General features: G+C 36.1%; 1 protein-coding gene across 3 annotated transcripts in view; it reads left to right on the top strand.

The window, feature by feature from the left end:
- LOC105144175 (uncharacterized) overlaps positions 1-6,330 on the top strand; it is a 213,093-nt gene extending 206,763 nt beyond the window's left edge. For all 3 annotated transcript variants that reach the window (XR_015544361.1, XR_015544360.1, XM_011052909.2), the window contains 2 exons: positions 2,502-2,764; positions 5,756-6,330. Coding sequence is in view for 1 of the 3 variants with exons in the window: in XM_011052909.2 (XP_011051211.1) it covers positions 2,502-2,764; positions 5,756-5,866 (374 nt within the window). In the remaining 2 variants the exon portion in view is untranslated. The remainder of the gene's footprint in view (positions 1-2,501; positions 2,765-5,755) is intronic.
- The last annotated feature ends 10,614 nt before the right edge of the window (positions 6,331-16,944 follow it).

Genomic DNA, 16,944 nt, shown 5'->3' with positions numbered 1-16,944 from the left:
TTGCTAAGTCTAAATTATTAGTGTCCAATTTTTCCAATTAATTAACATAGTCATATATCTTATTGATTAACGTAGTTACATTAAAAATCAAAAATACAATTTCTAAAATACATATATAAATATATTTGTAATTAACAAATAAAAATTTAGTGAATGACATTAATTATTTATTTTTGAATATAAGGATAAAAATAGTGTAAATATGTCTTTTTTAAATAATAACTTTTTTAAATGATAACAGGTCTAATAAAGTTTTACGTTCTTCTCCTTCTCTCTCTCTTTCTCTCTCTCTCTCTCTCTCTCTCTCTCTCTCTCTCTCTCTCTCTCTCTCTCTCTCGCTTCTTTATTAATGTATTTTTAACATTAACCGCAAAAAAATGACTATTTGTAGAATCTGAAATGCGGGCTATTTCACGGTCACTATAAAATGGATGATGGGTCACTTTATCGAATTTTAGACGAATAATGGATCGATCATCGGTCACGTTGCCAAATTCATCTCGAGCGTATTGTAGAATAGGCGCTGAATTATCGATACACTTTGAGACACGCTCCGCTGCATTTTGCAATACATTCTCGATACAATGCCCGCGTATGATCGATGTTCCGGTATGTATGCGCGCGAGATTGCATTGCTGATAAACTAGGATAATATGCAATGTTTGTCCTTCCGCGAGCGCGCGATATTACTTCATTTTCCTTGTAATATACCGCATAAAATTTCTCCGAAATCTCATTTTATTAAACGGAGCAACGTATACGCCAAAAATTCTTAGATATTTCGCATTAAGTTAACATTGTTTTCATTTTTCGTTTAAATATTGCTTATAAAGTATGTAATTTTATATCGAGAAAGAGGATTTTCAAAGTCAACAAGGTATTTCGAATCAAATACTTTCGAAATATCAAAAATTCGTTGTTACCTAAATTCGTTGTTCTGCGCGACATCACTACTAACTCCTCTCAAGTGTATATACTCTGATCGATATATCGGCTTTCGTGTCAGGGCATCTAAATATTTTCTCACGGGGACTACACTTCATATCGAGACGTGTACGAACTTCCGGGGAAACTGGTTCACACGACAAAACTCCAGGCGCGAGCACTTTCGCTATCTTCTCTATATTGTTGATTTTTCAAGCTTAAGCACGTTGCTTTAAATCGTATACATTATCGCAAAATTGACTCGCAATGAAAATGGCATACGTTATTACTGAATGCAAATAGCTGAGCGATCATTTTTTCTGATGTAATTGATTTTATTTATTGAAATTGGAAAAATTAAATTTACATAAAAAATTGCCATAAAAAATCTTTCGAGTAGTTTTTAATTTTTCCGTTTCTGATAATACGGAAGCTCTTGATTTTCATTAGAATATTTATCGAAATTATTTTCATTTTCGATAAAATATCTTACTTCACTTGAGAGATCAGCGAAGTAGACAGATATATCGCTTCCGCCGGATCTTTGATGCATTCTCTTAAAAGCGAAATCAATGTTTTCCATTATTCACAGAACCGATAGTTTACCCTTTACACAAGAGAAAGAGAAGGAGAGAAATAGAGAGCGGATTGAGTTTTATGCACGATCAGAGAAAAATTCTTTTTAGTACGTACTTTCTGGTTAATTAATTGGATATTCTGGACCGTATCGATGTATCAAATTAAACGTTTTTTTTTTTTACTTACTTATAATTGTAGATGTTGCCACAATTGACTGCCTCATAAATCCTCCCCTTCTCCAATCTGCCCCGTGAACGCTTTTCCTTTTCCCACATTTTTCATTTTCCTCCTTTTCCTCGTATTCTCCCTCGTCTTCTTCCTTTTCTTCTTCTTCTTCTTCTTCTACTTCGCCAAGGGGACAAAGTCAATGTCAATGGCTCCTTCACCCTCCGGTTTTTCTTCCCTACCTTTCAGGATCTCCTTTCACCTCCCTGCCCCGTCACGATCATCTCTTCACCTTTCCACAAGATTCCAGGATTATGACGAAAATCTGACGAGCGCAAAGGTGGTTTCCGTCAGACGCATTTCGCATTTTTCAGGAACGCATTTTTCCGCCTCGCCAAACCGTAACTCTCGCGACCGGATAGATTCAAAAATCACTTTTCCACCTACCTTTGTTACGAGTGACTTTGTAGAGCCGAATTTATACATAAATTAAATAAAAAGAACGTTTTAAAAATGTTATTTCGGATAAATAATCAAGTTACAGTTTTAAAGACATCGGATTTGGCTTTAAATCAAATATAATCAATATGACTATTATAAAATAGTTCGAATTTACGATCTATTTTAGTTTTTTTTTTATTTTGTATTTGTTATTTAATTGTTCTTTGTTTCTTTTAATGAAAGAGTGCGCTTTACGTTAAATTGTTCACCGAGTTTCTAAAACACTGTTTCGAGAGGATTAACATAGCTCGAATTTCCTGATTGATTAAAGCTATATCGCGCACCTCTTTTCCAAGGTGGAAATCGCTTGTAAATGACGGACGTTTTTCCAGAACGAAAGGGAATCAATATCAATCGCACAATTGTTTGGAATGACGGGCGAGTGAGCAGGGCAACAGGAAAGCGAACGGTTCAAACTTCATGTCCCAATGCGTCGATAGTCCGGTCCACGGTTTTTCCACTTTCGACCAGGTACGATCGGGAATTCTTCGGAGACTCCAATTCACTGTTGCAAGTGGCCGTCTACGTTGCACCGGCGCTGTTCCTGCAATTGAAAAAGTTTGTTCAGCGAATTAACAATGGCCGACGTACGACGGTAAGTAAATGCTGAGTATATCTCGGAACGAACAAAGCTTCAACGAGGCGATATTCTCCGTCCTGAGAGACGCGTCCTTTTTCTCTTTTTCCCCTCCTTTCTCCTCTCTTTCTCTCTTTCTTTCTCTTTCTCTCTCTCTCTCTCTCTCTCTCTCTCTCTCTCTTTGTCGCTCTGGCTTTGTCTCGTCGCGTTTTCCTCTCGCTACTTGCACGAATAGCAGCAACTTTAAATGATTCCACGACACATTATGAAAGGAACGTGCCGCACATTCGCAGAGAGATAAAAGTTCTTTGCTGCGCTTCTCTACGATCGCACGTCTCGGTCCGACTTCTTCCTTCGTTCGCTCGCACCTCCTTTGTCCGCATTATCTAATTGCCTTCGCCTTTACGTTCGTAATTTTGCGCGATCTCATTATCGCGATTGGCATATTATCGGTACAGCGTTGTATTCGTTATTTCACACACGTTTCGTCTCGTGCGCCGCTAAGGGGTAGCTATAAATTTTATATAAATATTATATATAATGAGAAAACACGATTACAGTATTTCACGCGTGGGAATATATCGCGTTAAACAGAGTTCGATGAAAACGCTCTTTACGTAAATTTCGGAAAACAGCACACTGCGAAATAATACATTTCACAATTCTAATCTTAATAACGATATCGGTTTTTTTTTCGTTATGACGTAAATATAACAACGTCGTGCAAAAAATACTTGTAATACGCGCAATACGTAAATAAAGAGTACACAGCAAGCCCAGCGTGGATCACGCAGAACGTGCACATCGAAGTATATGTATTTTGCTTTATTTTTCTACATCCCAGTTTGCATTTTATCGATTTGTATGTTGAACGCCATTGCACAGCTTTTTAGTAGTGTATCACGGAGAAAAATCTACCACATTTCTATCCTTCTTCTCTTTTAAGAAATGATTACGTCCACATATCGCATTTGCTCGATATTTATTTTGATCTGCGTGAAAAATTAGGATTTTAACATTTCTAATTACAAGTTTTATTTTACAAATAAACGGAATAATTAATTAATTAAAAAATAATTTTGATGCTGTAAATTAGAAACTGTGCTTTATTTGATTTCATCAATGGTAATCAAAAATCGAGAGGATTATAATATACAAAAATCGAGAGGATTATAAAATAATAAAGAAAAGTATTTTTTATTGCACTTCAAAGGAGATATTATTTATGCATAAAAATTGAATTCAAGGAAGTAGAATTTGTACTATTAGAAAAGGTTAATATGGAAATTTTATTGAAAGGGAAATATTTTTTCTACAAAATAGAAAAAAAGGGACTCGCCCAGTATGCAAAATAATGAAAACAAACGAGAAATTTTCTAGATTGAGAGCTTCGGGCTGCAGGTATTTCAATCTTTGACAAACAAACCGAACAAGACGCATCTGCAACTCGCTTAGCGTAGCAGCACGCACGGCACCTGTTATTCCCTCGTGATTTAAAATATTGTACAAACCGCTTGTATATCATCTTAACCGGATATGAGAGCGGACGGAGATTATGCGGATAAATATATTAATAAGCATAGGTTCGGTTTATCTTTGTATAGGTCGGGGTGAATTACGCTGCATAACGTTATGCAACGATAAGGGGATGCTATAAATCATGAGACGCACTTTCGGAACGATCGACAAGAATCGAGGCACAACGGGATAGGAAAACGGTACAAAAAACATGAAATATATGATATTTCTATTGAAGCGATATGCAAAGTATTATATAAACGAGTTGCATATACGTTTTAAATTTATAAATTTATTGTACATTATATTGTAGGTACATATTTTATTTAATTGAAATTTGTTTCGTACTTAAATATATTGTTTTTTTTTTTTTTTTTTTTTCGAAAACGATTGCATTTATTAAAGCTATAAATCCATTCCAAATATAGAAATAACAAAATCTAAATTTTGCAAGTTCCAAATTTTCATGAAATACTAGAAACTATGTAAACTGACCTTTAAACAACGACGAATAAACAACGAAACAAATATTTATTATCACGCGCGTTTGTCACGCACAAATCCAATTGTCGAGCGTGGAGGATCATTTTATATTTCATTGTCGCTTACTCCTCGGGATGATATGCGAATATTTCAGGAAAGATTGTGGACAACCGTCAAGTATATCGAGAAAGAGAGAGAAAGAGAGAGGAGAAAGAGGAGAGATTTTACCATCCCTTCGAATGTACGAGGATGTCGTCCTTAAGTGCAGCTCGATTCTTCCCCCAGCAGCAACGAGAAGCTCGATGCGACGACGACGAGCGATGTCCCGCATTTTCCGAAATATACTTCCCGCGTGGCACATGCATAGACGATCGGGCCGACGATCTCGTCTTTTCTCACACGGAGATTGAATTCGTCGGAGTAAACTCCATTCTGCGTCCTCTCGACGCGTGCGCGCGCCTGATCTCTATCCACCGAGAAGACCAAGTGGTCTTCTTGCTCTCTTTCTCTTTCTTTTTCAAACTCCGTTTGTGTATTGCTCGATACTTTGTATTCACCGTATAGACGGTGGTCCTCGACAGCTCGCATCAATCCAGCTGCACCGACCGTAGCGAGGGGTGTATTACTCACGTAGCGGGCGCGACTCCGTGAACGTTGTTTACGTCACCGTTACGGCGGTGCATCCACCGAAGAAGCGGTGGACCTACGTTTATTCAGACTTGGCCCTTCCGCACGTATGGCATATTTTCATTATTTATTTGTCCTATTATTTATCCTTTTATTAATAAAATAAACAATATCTTGCCTCTCTAATAACTGCTTTAAATTAATAATAATATAAAATAATAATATATATTATTATTTTATGTTATTGTTAATAATAATAATAATTTAATAACGACTCTATTAGTTTTACGTATATTCTTGTCATTTTGTTGGCTCTTTTCCCCTATTTACTTTTATATATTTTATTTCGATTTATAAATATATTCTCTGCTTTAATTCTAGAGAATAATGCAGTATTGTGAAAGTCATCTTTTCAACGTGATGCGAATTTATTCAGACGATCAGAACTGCACGTTAAGCGAAATGTTAAGTATTGACTGTTCGCTATTTTAATTCCGAAACTCTTCGAGAAACACCTGCGATCTGAAACATCCGGCAGAAAAAAGTCAATATCCTCTGTATCTAATGACGTTTTTATGCTCTCTTGATGGCCAGTGAGACTGAGACTTTAGTGTATCGACGTGCTCGGACTTACTTCCGTAGCTGCTATGCGGTATCTTCGGGAAATGGAGATATGCAGATTAGATGAATAACAATTTTGCGTGTTCGTGACCTCCGCCGGCGAATGGAGGATGCGATGCGTAATCAAGAGATACTCGACATAAATAACACGAATAACTGTCACGATTCTTGCAGATGTAAAATTACTATATTATCATAATTTTCCATAGAAAAAATACAATTCTCGTACTATAGCGCGAATCATTAAATGTATGATCTGTCTTAAAATGTTGATTTGTTTAAAGATGACTATTATGTAAGAAAGTCAAATAATATACAATAAACGTTACATTATATTTCCGCCGAGGCAACATTGATTTCATATCCTCCTCAATGCGAAACTCTATCGTGAAATATTTTTCTTTGGACATCCCGTACATTTCTGACGAATATTTCAACCGTACCGGCCGCGATCCTCGCGGTATTTAAACGCGGGATTTGTAGGAACCGCGTAAATCGGCTTGGCGCGGCTAATCTCTCTTCGCCGCGAGTCGAGTTACCTTGCAAAAATAGCAGAACGGGGTTTGAGTCCGTCCGTCGAACACGCGCGTTAGCGCAAAGGCAAGAATAAAAAGGATTAAGTGGTAGGAAGTGGGAAAAGCTTCGACGCGCGAAACAAAGTTCGTGATTTGTACACAGAAACGAGCGAACCGCAGGGGCGAGAGGTAAAAACGAAACGAAATCGTCCTCGATCGCGGATACTCACCGTCTTACCGTTTCGTGCTCGATTCCAATTTGTCGAAAAATATAAAGAAAATCGCGTGTCAAAAAACTTTGGCGAAGTCACTGGCAGACGACGATGCAGCAGCACCGGTGGCACGATATTACGAGAGAGACGTCGGAGTGGTTCTACGGTAAGATTTGGCATTAAAAATGTCCTCTTATTGCAGCGCTAAAGAAGGGAGAGATTTCTCATTGCGACTCCCTTCGCCGACGACAGCACCCTCCCTCCAAGAATGATTTAAGTACCCTCATTGCGTTGAGCTTCTTTCATTTATATTTTCAAATACCTGCTTCTCCGCCCAATCATGATTCTCTGTACGTTTCTCTATCGTTTTTATCCGAGTAGGAAGAGGGTTCTCTTTGCGAATAGCCAGTAGAAACGACGCCGTCTCTCGTAAAACGACAAAGCCTCCGCACCATTTATAAGCTTATGTGGGTAGGACACTGTAAATACGCGAGTAACTTTAGCACTGACAAACGGCCGTAGTCAAAATTTTCCCGTGAGAATATTGTTGTGTTTCATACTCAGTTTGTCATTTTCATTTGTGGTCGATTAAACCTACACATAAGTTGTCGCGTCGCAATTAATTCTTCCACGTAACTCTGTATTCTATTTTACGATGTTGATGCTGCGTGCTGTAATTTATGCCAATGTCATATATTTCCTTCTGTTTTACTTTTTTTTTTTCTTCGTCTTCCTGATCTCTTAAGGGAATGAATACTTCTTAACGGGAGGCCATAAAAGTAGGAACTAAAAGATACTAAGCACTTCGTTTGATTTTATCACTTTAATTTAAATCCGACAACGAGAGAAACGTAAGCAGCTCGAATGGGAGATCAGGATTTTCTTCGAGGCATTCTCCTTTCTTGCAGAGGCTGAGGATGGTCTCCTCACTGGATGCGGAACTGTTCTTAGAATTTTTATGGGATACCGGTATAATGTAAGAGACGACTGTCGTACTCGTACCTGCGTAGAAACAACCACTCTCGGCATACCGACGATGCGATGGGGTGCTATTACGCGCATAAAAAAAGAAGTTTACTCCCTGATACTGCCTTCTTGAGACCATCCCTACGTCGACATACTGACGAAAATATTAAAGCGAAGCGCTTTATAGTCGCCGCGCATGACTTTAATAAAATTCAAAATATTGTCCCGTTTCAACGTATCGCGACATTTGCAGTTTCTTGTAAATAGCAGCGCGATGAAACATTCGTGAAATTATGTTGTTCATTTTGCATTCGTCTATTTTGCACACATAGCAACAGGAATCAGAACACATCAGCAACAGGATGCAGAACGAAATCTCTCTGTGAAATACGACAAACAATTAAAAGATAGCTAACAGTAAGAAAAAATTCTAATTGGAATCCTAGATTATGAGATTAACGATTGTCACGTATGTATTTATAAAAAGTTTTAAGACTATTAACTCTTAAACACCTTTTCGATATAATACACCCGGCTTTTTCCTAATAGTTTTCCAATGATTTTTCCATTGTTTATAATTACTTTTATTACTTTTATAATAAAGATATATACATTTTTTTATATTAACAAAGATATATACATTTGCTTGATATCAAGTAAATGTTCTTCATTGTCTGATATTTTGATTGAAAAAATTTACAATGTGTTCATTTTTTTTAAAGTTATAAGTAATCGAATTGGGTTCAGTATATCATATAAGTGTATATGTGTCGGAATGTAGATATGCTTAGGAGTTAATATTTCTGTTTACTGTTGCATTTAATTTAAACCACCGTATTTCTTATAATTTCTTAAAAATAAGCATGAATTTGCAATCAAGCAAATTTATTAAGCAATTATTCTTGATGCACATAATTGTTGCAAAGCAAGTATATTATTACTCTCGAAATATATTTATTTTTTAAATTTACTTCGTACATAAATTTAAAATATTTAGAAAACACATAAATTTATTATTTCTTTTCATCGATTTTACTAATAAATTTAAGTAGCGCAGAAGGTTTGAGAAGCAATATCTGTTTTGCAATATTTTTGTCGTATTTTTGCTGACTAATGTGATTAATCTCAGATATTCTGATTTCTGCTTGTAAACGAGATTCAACGACCGACTTCAAAAAATCGACCGGAAACTTACCAGCCAGTCCATGTTTTCGTCAACTCATCTCCATCAAATCGTGATTTGCTTAGGGTAAAAAGGTCTTCCTAATAAGATAAACCGAGTGGGAGAACTGACGGATGAAGGGGCGCGTGCACGCTCCCTTGAAGCTTAGTCACGAGACTTTCGCCGAATCAGGAAAATTATAATTCTCGTAAGTGCTGCTGCTTTGTCGCGATTGAGAAGAGTCGGCTTTCTTGGTGTGCGTCTTTCGAGTCGCGCGCGCTCCATACGTTTCCCATCCAAATAATTTTCCGGATACTCCCGACTTGTCCGATCGGATAAAGTGGGATGACAAATTGGAACATATTACAAGACCGAAGAAACATTATTGGCGCTCGTGGAGATTCGTTTCGTCGAAAGTGGACAAGAATCTCATTGTGATCCTTTTCACAATAGAAAAATATTCTACTTTTTACGAGATAAAAAGCGAATCCTTTTGTAAAACTGATAGACATGAAATGTCGTTACTGAAAAATAAAATTATTTCGCTATATTATTTTTTTTTTCACGATGTCCTTTGTGTTACGCTATTACGTAACACAGGGGACATTATACGTATTGCTATCATTAGAAAAATGAAGAAACAATAGGCACAATAGCGCACAAGTGGAGTATAACATGACATTCGCGAGTGGTCATCATTGTGGTCAATGTGGACACGACTAAATTTCAGATTTCATCGAGCCAATAATGTCTGGTATAGAATATCGGAATTTTTATTATGTATGACAAGCGAAGCAGACTGCACTGTTCAATAAACATTTCTCTATTTTTCATTTCTGCTAAATATGATTTTGACTGATAAAAAATTTATGCTACGCTTCAAATACTGAATACAATACGATTTTGATTGAACTAACTGTCGGACCAAAATATATATATATATAATTGGATTCATTTCCGTAATACATAAAATTTCTCTGTCTCTTTCTCTCTCTCTCTCTCTCGCAAAACAAAAAGTGGAGAAATTTTCATATTGCACGTCGCTTTGTTTTTTTTACAGAGCATATTTTACATCCGTGATATATTGTTATCCATACAACGGTAATGAAAATTCTATGAACAAATTTGTGCAATTTTTCATGACTCTACACATGTAGATTCGTGCTTAATGTAATACTGTCGCTTCTTTTTCAATTCTTTTCTGTCTCTTTAAGCTGCACACTTTTAAACGAATCGCGAAAATGAAAGGGACCACATCGGCTTACACTCTTCCATCGAGTAATCGTTTTATCTTCAACGATGCGTTTGACGTACGTAGTATTTGCAATCGACTCGTTTAAGCTAAACGAATTTTAATGTAGACGCTTTGGAGGATCAGCTTTTAAATTTAAATTGCATATAAGTCCGCAAAAGCACACCGAAGAGAACCGATTGTATATATCGAGAACGCGATTTCATTCTCCTAGATATTTTTTCTTGTTTCAATAATCCGTACAAGGGAAAAATTACAAATGAAATAAAATCACTTTGTTACACATTTTATATAATTCTCATAATTATTTTAATTATATATTTAAAAAGCACGATATTTAAAATCGGACATATTTCATAGACTTTAATATCATTTTTTTTTTGTTTATTGAAACATAAAATGCTTCTTTAAAGATCAATTTACACTGACGCGATTGATAAATTAGTGGTGCAATATGCACTTAATTTTTCTCCGCGCGGAGTGAGATTAAATGCGATCACTGGATCCAATTGGAGAACGCAGTGTTAGCTGGACGAAGTGACAAGAAAAATGAAGGATGGTCGAGCGATTAACCGTTGGAATAAAAGTGCGATATTTTAGAACGTCCTTGAAAATACGTTGCCTTGAAGAGGATGAGAGTTGAAAATTGTCTATAATCTCTTAAGTATGAAGACCGTTAAAAAGTACTAAGAAGTCAAGAGTTGGCGATAAGTTTTTTAAAGATATCGCGAGCGAGAATCCGAAGGATTAGAGTATGTAGAAAGAAGCAAGTCATGAAAAAATTACGTTAAAAAAGAACCAAATGTGTGAAAGTAATTCTTCATATATTTTGTAGTTCTCAAGGGATTACATTGATTATATTAAAAGAAAAATTTTTGAAGAAAAGAATATCTGCGGAAAATTTCTTCCGTTTGGCTTCTTGGAATATTCACAATATCGTCATTGAATATAGGAAGACACTGATATTGAGATTAGAAGGAATCGCACGTAAAATAAGAGTCCCAGTGTGCCAAATATTTTCAGAGTCAACGGAAAGTTTCTCGGATGACTCTCCGTCTTCAGCTTAGGTCCTAAGATCTTTTCCAGGTCTTCTTTCGATTTTCTCAACATCTCTGTCATTATTTATCGTGTCTCGTTCCATCTTTGCTCATCTGTTTCCCAATCACGGAGGACAGTTGGTCGATTAAATATTAACCAGAAAGAACCGAGTCGTCGAAAAGAACTGTTGGGGTCGAAATGTGTGTTAGTCGACAGTCGCGGCAAGGGGAAGCAAATAAGGTCGAAGGTTTCATCGTAATTGAAAGAGAAAGTTTGCGTAGGTTACACACACATCAGGAAAATAGGTTGCTCTATCGATCACGTTGTCATGCACGCCACTTCGCGTTCGAATCTGAACTGACGTCATAAGCTCGTATTTCGCGTGCAGGATAAAACTGTCGTTGACAATCTAAATTGACATTTGTGGAGAGCCTGGATAGTAGAAAGGAGACGAGGGATTAGTTGGAACGAGGCGCATGCCAATCTGACGCCTAATCGAGTCTTCTCCGAGTAAATAAAACATATGCTTGGCGATTATATAATTTATTATTATTTTATAGTGTTCTTTATAGTTTACGCTCTAATTAAAATTATAAATAATACTCTTAATGAAAAAAAACATTTTTGACGAGATCATAATGCTTTTAACACATGATGATTCTAAAATGAGAATGTACCTTAAGTGCATATTATTACGACCTATGTATTGTTCATATATGAGGTACATTAATTTAATGAGAATGCCATCACACGATGAAAGCCTGGGAAGTGCTATAATAATTACATTTAATCAATATACCTTGTATATCAATTTTGAATTTTGAATTCATGTTTTTTAAAGAAGTAGCTCGATGAGATACTTTGCTTTCATTTCCCAAATTAACATTGCTAACATCATGTACGATAAGATATTTATGCAATTTTGTTTTAATCACCAAAATACAAATCAATATTGATAGCTTTAATGTAAATCATAATGAATATTTCGTTTTGTTTTAATGCTAAACGAATGAACAGCTTTTATTTATTGTATCACGATGCAGCGAAATTAGAACTGTAAAATTACCATACATAAACAAATGATACAATTTATATTGGAGTAAGTTGAAATAAGTTTAATTAATTCTCAAATTCAAATAATTCTTTTTAGCCCAACAAAAATAATTTTCGAATAATACATATAGCAATAATTTTTTTGCAGTGTAGAAAAAATTTGAAAAGGATGCAATTGACATCGATGATTTGTGCTAACAGAATCACTCAGAGAGTTCGCAACATCCGGAGGTTTTCTTTCAGATAATCTTGTCGTGGAAAATAAAAAGATATTGATGACGGCTAACGAAGTACGATATGGACTCTCGGTGAAAATAAGAGGAAGAGCAGAAACGAAGAGATTTAGACGGGAAAACGCGCAACCGTTTTCCCGAGCACACATGGAAGCGAGCTTACATCGCAGATGCAACTGGGAGGTTCCTACCGCCTCCTAAAATCCAAGGTACCGTGTATAATCTACTTATGACGAGCGCAACGTATCGGGTCCAATGCAAATCCGTTTAATCGCAACTCTCGCGGAATAATTCGGTTATCCTAGATCTCTCACTCGCAACATTGTGCGTGTACGTACGACTCGTACGAGCCGGTTGGCAACCGCAATCGGAAACCGGGCCGACCAGTCCGTCACGTTTTCTCCTTTACGACCGAGTTCTCGTTTTCGCAAAGCCATGCGCTTTGCAGCTTCTGCTCCAGTTCCAGCTGCTTTCGCAATTGTACTTCTCCTGCACATTCTATTGTTTATTAAATATGCGTCTGCGCGCGATCCGATTTTAGCCGGAGCGTCGAATATAATAATCGCGATAGCGATGGAGTTTCGTGCCACCTTTTACATCAAGTCCGAGCTCGGCGAAACTGCATGAAATTAATTTCGTTCATTTTCCACGGTCATTATTTTTGAAATGCCAGAATTTGTGAATATGTTGAATATTATAATGAAAATCAGTAACACATATACCTGTATCTCTTACGGTAAACTGACGATGATTTTTTAATATTAGATTCTATTATTTATTGTTACATTTTGAACAACAATAATATTCTCATCAAAAACAAATTTTCTATTTAAAAAATAGAGAGATAAGTCTACATCTATAAATGCGCTTTATATTTTTGGCTTTTCAAGCTTGAAAACAGCTGTGATTTTGGAGTAATATTATTAGAAATATTGAAAATAGAGAGAATATTTAATTAAAAGTAATAAAAAAGGCTCTGTACTTATAAACAAAAGGTAGTATAAAAGAAGGGCAAAGAGCCAATAACGTATAAAAGAATTTTAATTTAAATAAGCAAAATTAATACAAAATAATTAAAATAAAATATAACAAACGTTTCATCCAATCGAGTCATTTTCATTGCAATCTTACAATAATATAAACATCGTTCTAAATTAAAAATTCGTACATAATCTTACAATATTCTTACAATTCCTTAATATAAAATTTTTTCTTTCTGTGTAATACGCTTCGAGTCATTTTTATCAAGAATTAACAAAGTCATAAGAAAATTCTTAGTAAATCTGTTAAGAGTCCAATAATACACAACGAGAAAAATTTAATATTTATTTGAACGAGAATATTTAATATTTGAAGTTTCAAGGTCTTCTCTTTTTTTTTTTTATTATTATTACTTTATGCCTAAACCTATGTCACTAATTCAAAAGTCCGAACCTTAACAAAGTTCGGCAAAGTTTCGTTTTTTCTGGGATATACCTCGCAATTCGCTTCAAAAGATTAGAATGACGTGGCGTCATCGCGTGACGCGAATACTCCTTGAGGATTCCTAGCGAGAATTTTCCCGCGGCAATTATTTCTCGTTTAAACGCGACGGCCGTATATCGCCACAGTCGGCGAGTTACGTATCGCGCTCGGCAATATCGTCGGGGATCCTTATTCTTTCTTATTACTTAATATCCTCGGTAACGAGGACAAATGCGGTGCCCCCGCACTCCGCTAATTGGACCTGGTACATTCCATCCATGTTTCTTCCTTCTTCACCGTCATCAATCTGAGCCCCGCTGGCGTAGCGCCGCGGGACGAATGTGTTCAATCGAGGAGTCGAGGGCGAACGCTGTTTCCTCGTCGTTCCCCTCATCAGAGATCTTTCTCGCTACGGAGAATGAAATACGGCGGAACCGCCAGTTGATATACGCCAGTCGAAAACTGGTTGGATTGCTGAGAATCCTAATAGAGAACTAAGTTGTACATGCAGGGAATGAAGATGTTATAGAGTTCGAGTAGAAAAGGGAAAAATGATTGAAATGAATGTTGTTTAAAGTCGAGTCTAATTGATTAATACTAATTTGTTGTTGTTAATTGCTATATTATTATACAACACTGCTAGATGTAAAAGAAATTGAAAAGAAGTAGACGAAATGAATGCAAGAGATAGAGTACAAGCAAAAGATAAGGCAAGACTGCTGCTATGAATCCTATATCTGTTACGACGCAAGATATAAAAGAAACAAAAAGAAATCAGTTTAAAATATATACATATACAAAAGAAAAATAAGGCACATTCTTCAAAATATTCAGTCAAAACGATAAGGAAGAAAATTATAGCAATTAAAAAGCTAATCAGACGAGAAGATTGGTGATGAGATAAAATTAGCAGTCGTAGTATGGAAAGAAGAAATAGAGAAGGAGGATTTTATGAAGAGGTAACTTGTTATTAGGTGTACAAATAAGTTTCCGCCGTTTTTCATCAAAAATTAAGCATTTATTGTGAAAGAATGATACATAATGTTTTATTGATGTAAGTCAAAATGTAAGTGCAAGTTCTTTTTGCGTTTGGCACGAATCTTCATTCAATAATGCTTCCAATTCCGCGTCTTCGTACATTTTCGGCCTTCCGCTACGTTCTTTGTCTTCGACGTCAAATTCACCGTTCTTAAATTTTTGAAACCATTCACGACAACTTCTCTCACTTAAGGCAGCCTCACCATATGCTTCTACAAGCAATCGATGAGCCTCAGTTGCAGATTTCTTCAAAGAAGTAAAGAAGTAAATCAAAAGTGCCCGCAAATGACGTTTATTCGGCTCAAAACTCGGCATTTTCGCACAAAAAAAAATATATGATGCTGATACAAAATCGCTAGTATTTCAAGGTTATGTTGTTGACAGATGTTCAACGATATAATGTTTTACATCAGACAATTTTAACCATAGCTTGCTAGTGGCGCCGTCTTTTGTCAAATGGCGGAAACTTATTTGTACATCTAATATAATATTTGACACACAGTGTACGAAATTGTTCTGTGCGAAGAAAAATATGATAAATTGATTAGACCTGCAATTTGTGTTATTCACATAATCAAGATTTTCGTCTTTATTATGCACGACACGTGATAAGATAACTAAGCAATAGAGTTTTCGATAAGATTTTATTATGGAATATAGAATTAAATAAAGGTGTTATTCATTTCCGTACAGTTTATTGCGCTTTGACTTGTTGAACGGAAAATGCGCCATTTGCGCTTTTTGATAGTCCAGTTCCCAACAAGAGGGAGACCTCGCGACAGATTTGAACTTTATTAGCCGTGTCGATCGTCAACGTGGCACGCGCGTTACGTGTGCGTTGAACGAATTAAAACGCAATTTCATTTCGCCGCGGGGCGCTAATAGCTACCGTGTATGTGCCGCGTTGACATCCGGTCGAGTCAATTCTACGCTTTACGATCTAATTTATATTTCAGCGTAACAAAATTCACGACGCAACGCGATTAAATCAAGGACCAACACGATCCATTGAAACGTACCGCGCGCGCCAATCGAACAACAGTCTCCCACACATATTGGAAATATAAATATTGAAACTGTGATACTTCCGTCAAGTACCACATCTTGATCTTGCGACTACAAAAATATTATTATTTGTGAGTGTATACGGGTATACTGTTATGAAATTAATTGTCCGAATAATACGCTATTATATCAATTACTTCATCAAACTGTTATCCGAATGTTAAAAATTATATAGTTTTATGTATACATTATGACATTAATAGTTTATATCTAGATAATTAATTTTGAAACTAGTGTTGTCACGCTACTTTGAAGAATAGTCTGAAGAAATATTGCGCACTATCCGGACAATTAGTTTCGTGACTGCATACATATATATATTGTAACGCGAGAGACAATCAATTCGTGTTGCACATACATAGTGACCATTTTAGACTCGCTTCCGAAGCAAAGAGACTCCTGATTAAGATCTAGGAATTTTTAATGTAATTAGAGCGGACGCAATTCTAAACGAAAATTTTCCTTCCATCCGGTTGGGTTGCTTCGGAAACGAAATGAATGGCTTAATTCTGGTGTAGCGAGAGGAGCGAGACAAGTAGAGCGGTCTCGTGCGGAGCAGACGAGGGAATGAAGACGATTGTAGACAGATGGCAAGGGGAGAAAAGAGCAATAGAGGCAGACTAGTGCGAGTGGATCTAAATTTTCAGAATAATTCTGGGAATGGGAGTATCGATGTATATCTACTCGTAAAAAAAAATTCGATTCGCTGCGGTAGTAGATCACAGATTATTTTTTTTTTCCATCGCTTATTCTTTTTATGGAAAGAACGGTCGAAGTATCGATTTTAAGAAATTTAACTAAATAGATCTAAATAGATCTAAAAGTAATTTTGGACTATATAACTATCAAAATAGAAAATTCAAGCATAATAGCGATGTGACATTCCAGAAATCAATTTGAGCGTCCTACATAACTATCAAAATAGTTACGTGGGACGCTCAAATTGATATC

The sequence above is a fragment of the Acromyrmex echinatior genome, chromosome 1 (assembly GCF_024713525.1).
Source record: "Acromyrmex echinatior isolate Ae372 chromosome 1, ASM2471352v2, whole genome shotgun sequence".
Lineage (NCBI taxonomy): Eukaryota > Metazoa > Arthropoda > Insecta > Hymenoptera > Formicidae > Acromyrmex > Acromyrmex echinatior.
Note: the sequence above shows the minus strand (reverse complement) of the source record. Positions and strands in the feature narration are given on the sequence as shown.